Genomic DNA, 12763 nt, shown 5'->3' with positions numbered 1-12763 from the left:
ATATTCGGTAAAAGAAGATTGCATTAAATTCAAGGTAAAAGGAAGTAGAGCTAGGTTAGAATTTACTGAAAAACCTAGGAGAAAAAATTTAAATTTATTAAGAGCTCATTCTATTAAAACTTTGGAAATTAACTCTTTAATAAAATCTAAAGAAGAAGACTTAAATAATGTGAGAAATCATGCATACCTTCAGAGAATTAAAAATCAACTAGAAGATAAAGATATTCAAGCTAGAATTAGTAAATTAAAGGCATTTATGGAAAATAAATTATGTGCAGATCACCCAAATGCATTTTGGAAACGTAAACAACATATAGTAGATTTACCCTATGAAAAGGATTTTGATGAAAAGTCCATTACAACTAAAGCCCGACCTATTCAAATGAGCCCTGAACTCATCGAACATTGTAAAAAAGAAATTCAGGATTTAGAAAATAAAAAATTAATTAGCAAATCTAGAAGTCCTTGGTCTTGTGCAGCTTTTTATGTCAATAAAAATGCTGAAATAGAAAGAGGAGTACCTAGATTAGTAATTAATTATAAACCACTGAATACAGCCTTAAAATGGATTCGATATCCATTACCTAATAAAAAAGATTTATTAAAACAATTATATAAGGCCAATATTTTTAGTAAATTTGATATGAAATCTGGTTACTGGCAGATCCAGATTCATCCTGATGATAGATATAAAACCGCATTCACCGTTCCCTTCGGTCAATACGAATGGAATGTAATGCCTTTTGGATTAAAAAATGCTCCTTCTGAGTTTCAGAGGATCATGAATGATATATTTAATCCCCATAGTGAATTTTGTATAGTATATATTGATGATGTTCTAGTTTTTAGTAGAACATTAGAAGAACATTTTAAACACTTAAAAACATTTTGCATGGTAATTGAAATGAATGGATTAGCATTGAGTAAAACTAAAATGGACTTATTTAAAACTAAAGTTAGGTTCTTGGGTCATTATATAGAACAGGGTATTATCCAGCCCATAGAACGAGCTATGGTTTTTGGGACTAAGTTCCCTAATGAATTAACCAATAAAACCCAACTTCAACGTTTTCTTGGATGTTTAAATTATGTTATAGATTTTTATCCAAACCTCAATTGCATAATAAAACCATTACATGATAGGCTTAAGAAAAATGCTGGCCCATGGACAGCCCAGCATACACAGTTAGTAAAAAAGATAAAGGCCTTAGTAACAGAAATTCCATATCTTTATATCCCTGATCCAACAGCTTTTAAAATTGTTGAAACCGATGCTTCAGATGTTGGATATGGCGGTATTTTAAAACAGGTAATTACTGGTAAAGAACGTATTATTCAGTATACGTCTGGTCATTGGAACCAAACTCAAATAAACTATTCTACTATTAAAAAGGAGATTTTAAGTATAGTAATTTGCATAAACAAATTCCAATCTGATTTATTAAATCAAAAGTTTTTACTTCGTATTGATTGTAAATCTGCAAAAGATGTTTTACAAAAAGATGTAAAAAATCTGGCTTCAAAACAAATTTTTGCTAGATGGCAAGCTTTACTTAGTATATTTGAATTTGATATTGAATTTATTCAAGGCGATAAAAACAACATTCCAGACTTTCTGACTCGAGAATTCTTACAGAACGATGGGCAGGAAAAAGGATAAGGGCAAAGCCCCTAAAGAAGAACCTGAATCACCCACTAAAGCTCTCTCTGAGCATTCAGAAGATTTGCCTAAAACCCTAAACACTAAAATTTCTCCAGATCTTAAAAAATGGATTGAACAGCTAAGTCAATCTCCAGAAGTGTTTAAGGCGTTACAAGGTATAGCGTCCTCTTCCACAGAGGCGCCAGGTATGTCTTCTACACCTAAAGCGATCGTACCCGTTCATGGTACGGCTAGTCTGTCTCAAACGGTAGGCAGTAAAGACTTATCAAATCCGTTGATGGCTGTGGATTTGCCAAAAATCCAGTATACGCAAGGTATACATAAATGGTTTCTTAAAACTATTTTTCATTATGAAATTGAAATAGAAGATGGATATCATAACACTAATCCTTGGTCTGTTTTAAAACAGTACTACCCTGAGGATTGGTACTTTGCTCCAACTGATCTTTCAAAACCCCAAGAATATTATCATAATATTCTCTTGGATACTGGATCTGTAAAAATTAAACATAATTATGATTCAAAAAATAAATCTGTTATTTTATATTCTTCACTTAAAATCCAACGGATTCTTCATCCCAAGGACTGGCCTAAACCCTCTCTTTCTACCCCTGTACAATTTAAAGTTTTATATAAACATGTCCACAGTACTGTCTACAATTATTTTGATTATCGTGATGCATGGGAAAAAATTTTTGCTATTCAAAATCCCAATGCTACGCATTCATGGTTAATCTATTTTGACACATCCTTTCGTACTGATTGTAAAGTGCCTAACTGGTTTAAAAAATGGTGGGAAACTAGGGGAATTTCCAATGAAATTATCCCTCCTCCAATCCAGGCATTATATCAGTATTTTAAAGCCCATTATAAACCCAATCCTGCAGAAGCCCATATTCCTTCTCTTATGTACTATTGTATGGCCTTCTTCACGCCCTGGGTATATCAATGGTATTTGGACACTCAGTATGCCGTAGGAACATACCAGATTCCTATGTTGGTAAAAAGACACAAGATTAAATGGTGGGGATCTTTCAAGAACTCTACCACGGAACTTAAAATTGATCTCTGGATACGTGATAAATTAAAACAGGTTTCTCCATTAACCTATGCAACCACTCTTGCACTAAAAGATCAACCGACTTTCGGAATCCAAAAAGCACAGTGCCAAGCAAGGTTAGCTGCTGCTAAAACTCCGGATGAGTATAAAAGAATCTGTCAAGAAATGCTTCAGCATCTTTCAACAGATTCTGATTCTCCAGTAAAACCCTCATCAAGTAAAAAGCATGCAGACTGTTCCAGTAAAATATCTAAATCAAGCAAACAGAGGTGGGCTGATATGGCTTCCTCTTCGTCATCAACATCATTCTCACTATCCTCCAACGAAGATAGTAATGATGAAGCTTTTGAATCCATTATAGTCAAAAGCAAAGCTGATAAGGCAAAAGAAAAATTAAAGCAAAAAAATAAAGCAAAGAAAAAAAGAAAAGAAAAAGAAGGACACATCGTCCTCATCTGAGTAAAAGGCAAGTGAAACCTTATTTCACCATCATTCAACAGTAAAAGTTAAATCACTGTTTCTACAGCAAAAGCCAACGTATCATCCACAGTAAAGATTCGGTGGCAGACCAACAACTGTTCATCCACAGTAAAAGTCAACACTGCTCAAGATTCGGTGGCAGACCAAGCACTGTTCATAAATAGTAAAAGTAGAATAGTAAAGATTCTTTTCTATGTTATTTAAAGGGAGCCTATCCTCTTGTGAAGGCATAAGCTTGTATAACCAAATACTCTAAACTCTCTCATCCTCTCACCCAAGAGTTCTTTGTAAGCATTCAACGTTCGAAGTCTGGATTGTAAACTTTCACTTGTAAGTTTAAATTTGAATTTCATATTTAAATAAAGTTATTTATTTAAATTTATAAATTGCTACTACTAAGCCCTGTTAAAGGCTTCCTTCTCTTCTCCCTCCACATTCTGACTTAGTTCTGGGGACCCCAGGCTAAGGTTGCAGGAACCCTCAACCTTAATTAAAATCAAATAATTAAAATTGGTTGAGTTAATTGATAAATATTAGTTTGTAAATTTATAAGTATGCTCTGTGGTTGCACCTTCGTGTGATCTTCCACATCAGAAATATTGTTCTTATTTGTTCATAAACATATACTGTTCATTTACTGTTTAGATTAAAACGGATACTGTTCATCCTTAAACAATTACTGTTCAAATTAAAATTCTTTGGTATATCAGCTGGAAACACATAACCTCCTGGTGTTTATCATTGCACCTGATAAACAAGGGAAACTTTGTGCTACAACGCTAAGTACCATATGAATTATATTCATGTTTTTGTAAATTTAAGAGAAAATAATATTTTGATTACAATATATAATATTAATTTAAATATTTTTGAAATATTAATTGATCTAAATAATAGATCTATTTTAGTTGATATGTTTGATATAAATTTGGATAATATAAATCATTTCTTGTTTGATTTATAATAAATACTTAAATCGGTCGATCTTCGGTAGTTAATGGTATATATATATATATATATATATATATATATATATATATATATATATATGCAACTTACTGCTAAAACGATTTTAAGATAAAACTTTAATCAAAGAAAGATTTTCTAAAGATTTCAGTAGCTGTCTGAAGAGAGTGATTGGAGAGTTAGGGAATAAACTCAAGTTTCTTGTAAGTTTTAGCTAGTTGGCACTAAGTCGGATGATTGGCGGTAGGAGAACAATCAGAACGCCCTACCTATTCCCTTCACTCGGCCTATTTTATTCGCTCTTGAGCTGACTTTTTAATATTTGGAGTATCTCCTATGACTTTAGAATCACCTATATCTCTGCTCCTATTACCCTTGCTAGATTTCAATTCGAGGACGAATTGTCTTAAGGGGGGGAGATTGAAATACTCCGAATTTTTATTTTCAAAACTTTTAAATTTTTATTAAATCAAAAATTTCGATTTTTGATTATATGGGCTTTAAACACCAAACAATCTTAAATTTGGGTCCAAAGTGTTGTGAGTTGGGCCCAAGCCCAAATATATTGTCAGAATTTTCGATTTGAGAACAGTTAAAAATTTTCAAGAAATAATATGAAAGCAATTTAATCTGTTATGAATATATATAAATTAATTATCCTAAAAATCAAATATCATAATTGTTCATATTTTATTTATATTGAGTGAATGGAGAAAATATTATGGAACCAAACTAAATAATTAAAATAAATCGAACCAGGCCTTAAAACCAAATTGATCTTTCGAAAACCAAACAAATAGCTTGAAAACCAAGTGAAAAAAACTGCAAACCGAGCAAAAATTGAGGCGAATCATTAAACTAGACCAAACCGGTTCGAATCGAACCGGAATGGTCTAGAAGCCCCAAGATTTTTTTTTTTCTTTCTTTTCTTTTTCTTTTCTTTTTCTTTTCGTTTCCTTCTTCTTCCTTGCGCCAGCGCCAGGCGCGCGACAGCCCTCCCCCTCTCTTTTTTTTTGTTTTTCTTTTTCCGACCACCTGAGACCATCGCCGGCCTCGTTGTCGCCTCCTCACTGCAGCAGCCCTCGCTCTCTTCCCGTTCCGGTTGGCACAGTGCGCAAGGAACTGCGGTTTTGCGTTCCCATCGGGACAGTAGCTCAACCAGCCCTGTTCTTTCGTTTTTCCGACGACATTGCCCTTAGCCGGTGTGCAACTCCTTCAGCCATTGTTCCCTTCACTTCCAATCGAGCTAGCATCGATATAAATGGTTTTTGAGCAAGGGAGCTGCTTCCGGTCACTTTAACGGGGAAATTTCAGTATTTAGTGCGTTTTTCAGCTGGGTAAGTCGGATTTCAACCTTCTTTGATACATTTAGTGAATTGTTTGAACAAGAGTATAAATTTGATGCATGAATCAAGTTGGGTAGAGTATAAATCCCTAAATTTGCTACTGTTTGAGTGTGAATAATTAGAAGCTTTGATTTTACTCTTTAAATTGATTTATAAACTGAAATTCCTTATACAAGTGAATAAGTTATTTAGTTTAATGCATATTTTGGTGAAAGAATTGATAAACCTGAAATGGCAGCTTGCTATTTTAACTATTTAGCTTGAATAATTGTTGTGGTATAATGCAAACGAAGTTATAAATTAAGTTCTTAAGGGGAAATGGGTTAAGTAACATATAATGCATGAATTTTATCAATAACTTAAGATTTCTTTGATATATTGGCAACTTCTAGTTAGAGGAAATCATGGATTTTTGCTTGAACCAAGTTTATATTGTTAGAATAAATGCGCTCTTCATAACTTGTTGTGGATGTAGAGGTTCGAATGACTAAGTTTGATAAGAATTGAGAAACTTTGGGCAGTGGCAGCAGTTATTTTCAATCATTTATATAGATTATTGCTTTATATGGAATTTTTATAGTAGTAGATTTAATTCTTGCTAGGAATTAGTTAGTTGGTATATCTTAAGTTGTAAAATTGGATTTCTTAATAGATGTATCCATTAAATGTTAGTTTAATTGAAGCATTTGTTCTTAGTGGCTAATTTAAAATTTAATAAAGGTATAATATGTGGTTGTTATCTTTAAGCAAGGATGAAGAAATGAGAGTTTGATAAAGAGTACTATAATAGTTAGACACTACGAAACTATCAAATGAAAGTAATTGAAATTAACTTAATGATACAAGTTTTATTCGATTATAATTATATATGTATTAAAGCTTTCATATGTTTGGCAATTAGCTATAGAAGCTAGTTATAATTATATGAAGTAAAGAATGATTGGTATTATCATTGGAACATAATTGGAGGTTATTGTAAGTTGTAAATTAATGGTTGAGTGTTGACATTGTTATTTTGGAAGGAGGATGGGATTTTAAATTGATGGATTGCCCGGCGGATGGGCTGTGTGCATTGATTTGATAAATATATAGTAATATTGTGATATTTGAGCAGGTAGATAGTCCAATTTTTAGGGGAGGTGCTGCAGAAATTTCAATAGAACCTAGACTAGTTTTAATGAATGACATGATTAAATAAGTTCATTTAGATTAATTCTATAACTTGGTACATAATAAATAGAGTGCTCTGATTATTTATTATCTTTATTACTCATTTAATTATTTACATATTTATTTATTTATTTTATTATTGTTAATACTATTTATTTATTTATTTGCATTGATTTTGGATGTTTAATTGTGCATTGCATTACGATGTTTAATTGATTAATATGTCTGCATTTGATTGCAATGTTTGATTAATTGTGTTGTGATAATGCTATGCTTTGTTTGTGTGGAATTGGGATGAAGTGGACCACCGTGGGTTTGTGAGGACGGTCTGTGATATGGATCCGAATATTATATGATATTTGACCGTCGGCCGGGAAAATGGGAGATCGGCGCCCCCGTGTGCACCTGATGAAATGGATTATGTGGAAAACCACAGGATGGCTTCTTGTTGTTGCGCACCTGATAATCTAGATTTGATTGTAGCCCGCAGGGTGGCCTCCTGTTGTGAGTACTTGATGATCTAGATTGGATGGAGACCACCGGGTTGCCTCCTGTTGGTATGGAAAAGAAAAGAGAGAATGGAAATACAATGAGAGGACTGGTCAGTGAGGATTAGACCAGTTGGCCGTATGGGGGATCGGCTCCCTGGTGCACATGTATGAGAGGGCGAGCCATGTGTGAGGACGGCTCGTTGGGGTTTCAGGTGGCGCCACTGACTAATTTCCACGTGATGTGATTATATGAAGATGTTTATGATTGTGAGTGCTGGTGATATGCCATTTGTGTGACTGGCTGCGTGAGCATATAACTAGTCGGATGACTAGATTAATATGTGTACACATTTGTGTGACTGCGTGTGTTGTGCAATAATTATTACTTCTTAGAAAACTCACATGTCTTGTTTGATTTTTCAGGAAGTAGGTTTTTCCTTTAATCGGATTTAGGCTATGTTTCTTCGGCGTAGGGCAATAAAGAATTTTTCCTAGTTCCATAATTATTTTGTTATGTATACTAACAGTTAGTGACTCCGCAGTTGTAGGATTTGTATACTTTTAATCATTTATTATTATAGATGAGATAATTATGTGAACCCATATTATAAATGTGATGCATTGTTAATTAGGCCCGAACTGTGGAATGTTGTAGCTTATAAATTTGGGCCGAGATTTAATAAAATATTGAGGTTTATCTTTCATATTCATATGGGCTGAATGTTGAAATTTTCTATCGAGATAATAGATTCTAGCGTTTCAGGCTTACTACGGGCCTCGGGGGCCTTAAGCTTACCTGGGCCCTAGTGCCGGTCCGGCCCACGGAAACGGGTCGTGACAAGTATATCCTTATCGAGCCAAACTCGAGCTCACCAAAACTCGGTTCGGCTTATCTCGTTTACAGCCCTATTAGCGAGTAATATTAAGTGTCTATACTTAATAAAGTATGTATTTTATTATATTCAATGCTAGAATGATCAAGTAATCGACTTTTTGTCCTTTGAAAATGAACAAGAAATAAGTAAAAATTGAAAGTTATAATTAAAGTTTATTATTAACAGATATTTACAAAATTACAAAAATGAAGTATTTTGTTATATTATTTATCATTAAAGATTTACGTAAAATTCAAAATTCTTTTTCTTAAAAAAATCAAAATTATCACTCATTTTTCTATTTTATTTCATGAATTAACTAGATTGTACGTACATTCAAGCTTTTGAAAGTAGATATGGCCGGTTCAGTGAACCGCCGGTTCGAGATGTTTAAAATTTTGAACCGGAACCGACCCTTAAATCTCCGGTTCCGGTTCTGGCACGGTTTCGGAGAACCGACGGTTCGAATTACGGTTCCGATTTGGTTCCGGCATTACGCAAATTTTTAAAAAAATAATAAAATTTTGATTCCGAATTCATAAATAAATAATAATTTTAAAATGTTTAAATTTTATTAACTAAATAAATTATTATAAAATTTTAAAACAAAAACTTCTATTAACTAACTTAGAACTATTATTACATTAAATTTACAAATTTTGCTAATTCACTAATATAAAAAAACTATAAATGGAATATAAAATTAATGAAATGAGTTGGAAATTATTATTTTCAAATACTAAGAAAATTATTAAAAAAATCAAATGAAGTAAATTTATGAATAGAAAAAATTGAGATTAGAGAAAGAATTTGAAATTGGATGTAAGAAAGTAAAAAATAAACAATAGATAATTCCAATATTAAGGAAAATAAAGCAATAGAAAAAATAATGAAATATGAAAATTTGAGAGAATTTTGATTGAGAATAAGAGAAAAGTTATGATATAATTGATTGTGAAATAAAAAATCATCAACTCATCATATTTATACACGTTTCTCATTTATTAGTTTCCCAAATTGTCCCTTATAACAGAAAAATAGCAAGTATATTTTTGGATAATTTAGTAAATTATAGTAAATAAATAAATAAATGATTAAAAAATGAATAAAATTTATTTACCAAAAAATAAATAAAAAACATTTATCATATAAAAAACTATTCGTTACACTCTTTTTTTATACATTTGAAAGTTTTTTTTTTTTTTTTATAAATCAACTATTCATGTACCATTTTTTTGTATAAATTAAGTAAAAAAATGTTTATTTTTTTCACTACTTCTTATAACTTATGTATCATTGTACTTCTCTTCACCATAAATCAAATCAACTGCAATCAAATCAAGTGATATAAATTTTTTTATAAAAATTTTAAACTACAATTTTTTTGTGCATCCGGTTCGAACGGGATTGGAACCGCCGGTTAACCGCCTGTTTCGGTTCATATTTTAAAAATTCACATGAACCTTAATCGACCTTTGAACCGCAGGTTCCAGTCCAATTTCGGTTCGTCTACAATACGGTTCGGTTCCAGTTAGAACCGAACCGGTGGCCATACCTATTTGAAAGCATAAGGTAGTTCTTTTTTATTTTATTTTATTTTGTTAAAAAATTAATATTGAGTTTTCCTAGTTCTGCATGTAGTCAGGAGTAATATATTAATTTTATTTGTTAGGTAGGGAAATGTCGGAACCCTAGCTTTGACTTGGGTTTGAAAAACCAAAAACTCTATAAAACCCCACTTTATGTGTTCCAACTTTCCTCTCTCTTTTCATTTCATGAAAAACACAAACCATACTAACCAAGGAAAAGGAATATGGTGTACATAAGGTTTATAAGCTTAGTGCTAGGCCTGCTCTTTCTTCTCAATGCTCTTAAAGACTACTCTTGTGCCCATGCTCATCTTCAAGGTATGTACATCTATCTATATATAATCTTTCTTTCCATTCATTTAACAAGAAATTTCATTTTTGTTTTTACCTCATTCTGTAGATTGGGAAATGGATAAAGATAAGCTTCTTGTGCTTCAAAAGGTATATATATTTGCTTATTTCATAATCTTTGCTATTTTTCGGATGATTAATCTTCTCCTAAAGCCCGACATTTATTATTTATTTTGCTAAAAAATTTTTGATTGGAGTTCAAAATAGTATTTCACAGTCCTGAAAATGTCTTCAGTAACTAGCGCATGAGTTATAGCTTATTGGTTATCTCATTTTATTATGTTGAGCATACTTTTATGCACAGGAACTTGTTGATCATGGTTTCACCATCACCAAAACGAGAAAATTAGGGCTTGGAGGAAAGAAAATGGCGGTTCATGAAGTAGAGTTGAGGAGAGAAACACAGGGTCAGAAAGGGCGAGGTTTTCATGGAGAAGCTAATTCAGGTGCAAACTGCTCTGATACCAAATGTAACAAAGTTGAAGTAGTAGAGAGAAATTTTAGTGAACAATGTAAATTTAAAGAGAGAAGTAGTATTAATCCTCAAAAGGGTTTTGTAGCTTTTGGTGAAGATTATCATGGACCTAAACACCATTCTCCTAACCATAACTGATTCTTGATATTCATAAGATCCCATTTGTCTGCTAAAGTACACTAAAATCATGTGTAGCTATATATATATTCTACTACTTGTATATATATGTGTAGTGTACAATTTTGAAGCTTAATTCAGGGAATCTAATCCAATTTTTGCTTTTACTTGTATTTATTGCAATAGAAAATATTCACTGTTATATAAATTTATGTCCATGCATGTGAAATTTCTTACATGTTTTAAGGTTTTGTACCCAAAAATTGTAGGAAGTGGCATGTGAGAATATGAGTATATATGGTAATTATTCATTTTTTGGAGAATTTGTTATTTGTATATCTATGCAGATGAACAGAATAATGCTTTAGCAGAGAGGTCTCTTGAAGGATCACAGGACCAATATTTGAATCATCAGGTATAATTTGACATTGAAAAAATTTTTTATTGAATTTTTATTTATGTTCTGGCTTCTCTTTTCGAGTATAAATTAATAATTAAAATTATTGATTCAGAGTTAGTGTTTGAATTTTTTATTATCAGACGGATATTCGATTGTCAAATTATTAATTCATGTATTCAATTCAACATGATTAACAATGTTTTTTTTAAAACCAGAAAAAAATGAAAACTTGGAAGAGAAAGACAGAAAAATCTGGCAGATTGGGAAGTCCAAGGAGCACAGAGGCAGAAGTCAATCTTTCAAACAGAAATCCTAAAAAACAATCTAATCAAGAATCCAAGAAATTGCCAACCAAAGCCAGCTTGGAAAGATCTGAAAATCAAGAAAAGCCTAATAAAGTTGAAGAAACACAAAGGCTTCTTGAGGCAACTAAAGAGATTGTGAACCTAATGAACAAAGATTATAAAGGAATGGATAGGCCTCGCCGGAAGCCACCAATCAACAATCATGTGCCTATTCATTAATTAATAAAAAATGTGTAGTATAAAAACTTAATTAATTAGTAAATTAAACCCTAATTAGCTAGATAATAGATATGGGTTTTTGACTATTCACAATTTTGCCCCCTTTATCCCAATAGGGAATTAAGTGAAGTCACTTAGTTAACCCACGTAGGATACAATTTTGCCCCCTTTAGTGTTGTTTGTTCTTTCTTTTTTGTTCTAACATGTATCACACTTAGATGTAGAAACATATAAGTTTTTGTACATTAAGTGTACTTTATAATTAACATTAGTTTGTTTTTTTTTAATGTTATTTTAGACTGGTTCTGTGATATTATTACATTTTATTTTGGAAGCAGCTTCATGTTTGGTGCTGTCGTTTGAATTGTTTTTTTTTTTTTTTAGTTGTTACTCATTCACATAGCATAATTATATTTAATATAATTTCATTAAAATCGATAAACCGTTAGATTAACGGAAGTTCTCCAGTAAATTTTACCTGCAAAAATCACCTACTGCAAATTTTAAAAATAATAATTTATTTAAAATTATATATTTAACGAGTCAAATAAATTCAAATTCAATGGAGCGATGCAATAATAGTAATATTTGGACGTGAATTACATAATTGTATTTTGAAAATTTGAAAAATAAAATAATAGACCGGCCTGCATTCTTCCTATGTAAAAATCTACCATTGCTTTATTTTATGTGTCATTGTGTGAGCCGGATTACGTTATCCGGCCCAAGTTTCACATGCTTTGTGTTTTTTTTTTTGTTGAATGTGATGAAAAATTTATACTTAGAACAGACACAAACAAAGCAGCAGGCTAATTAGGTATTTTGTGATTTTTATTTGAGGATATCTTTTAATTTATCCTTTAAGAATATATAAATATCATATTATACAAATCAATTTTGCCTTCGTTATCTTTTCTTTCGATAAAATTATATGATGAAACTCATTAGTGGTTTGAAAATATAAAAATAGAATTGTTATATTAATATTAGTTAGTCATCTCGCTTATGTGAAGAGTGAGATATATCACATTTAAATTCTCTCAGTCTTGGCTATAAGAATTTTCATCGATTTGATGAGTGCATCTGTTTATGTAGTCATAATGTTATTTTGACTCATTAAACATATCAAGAAATAAAAAGAATTTATATGTTGATATGAATGTGTGGATAAAGAAAATTACAGTACGATTCCTATAATTTATGAAATATAACTAGTCCGTCCCTATTTTTTAGGAAATAGACTAAAATATTTTTAT

The 12763-nt window shown here is 31.6% G+C and overlaps 1 protein-coding gene and 1 long non-coding RNA gene across 2 annotated transcripts; both read left to right on the top strand.

The window, feature by feature from the left end:
- The first annotated feature begins 5159 nt into the window (after positions 1–5159).
- Positions 5160–7882, top strand: LOC149497104 (uncharacterized). The gene is made up of 2 exons (XR_016320553.1): positions 5160–5506; positions 7600–7882. It is a non-coding gene; the product is annotated as an uncharacterized LOC149497104 (long non-coding RNA).
- A 1903-nt stretch (positions 7883–9785) lies between these two features.
- Positions 9786–11787, top strand: LOC105646838 (uncharacterized). Its single transcript, XM_012232773.4, has 5 exons — positions 9786–9958; positions 10041–10081; positions 10296–10437; positions 10931–10998; positions 11199–11787. Exons 1-5 carry the CDS (start codon positions 9865–9867, stop codon positions 11505–11507), a joined length of 654 nt encoding a protein of 217 aa, XP_012088163.1. The 5' UTR covers positions 9786–9864; the 3' UTR covers positions 11508–11787.
- Positions 11788–12763: the final 976 nt, after the last annotated feature.

Source organism: Jatropha curcas, chromosome 4 (genome assembly GCF_041381405.1).
Source record: "Jatropha curcas cultivar XTBG-Jc1 chromosome 4, XTBG_Jcur_1.0, whole genome shotgun sequence".
In the NCBI taxonomy this organism is placed as follows: Eukaryota; Viridiplantae; Streptophyta; class Magnoliopsida; order Malpighiales; family Euphorbiaceae; genus Jatropha; species Jatropha curcas.
This window is presented reverse-complemented; position numbering and strand designations above follow the sequence as displayed.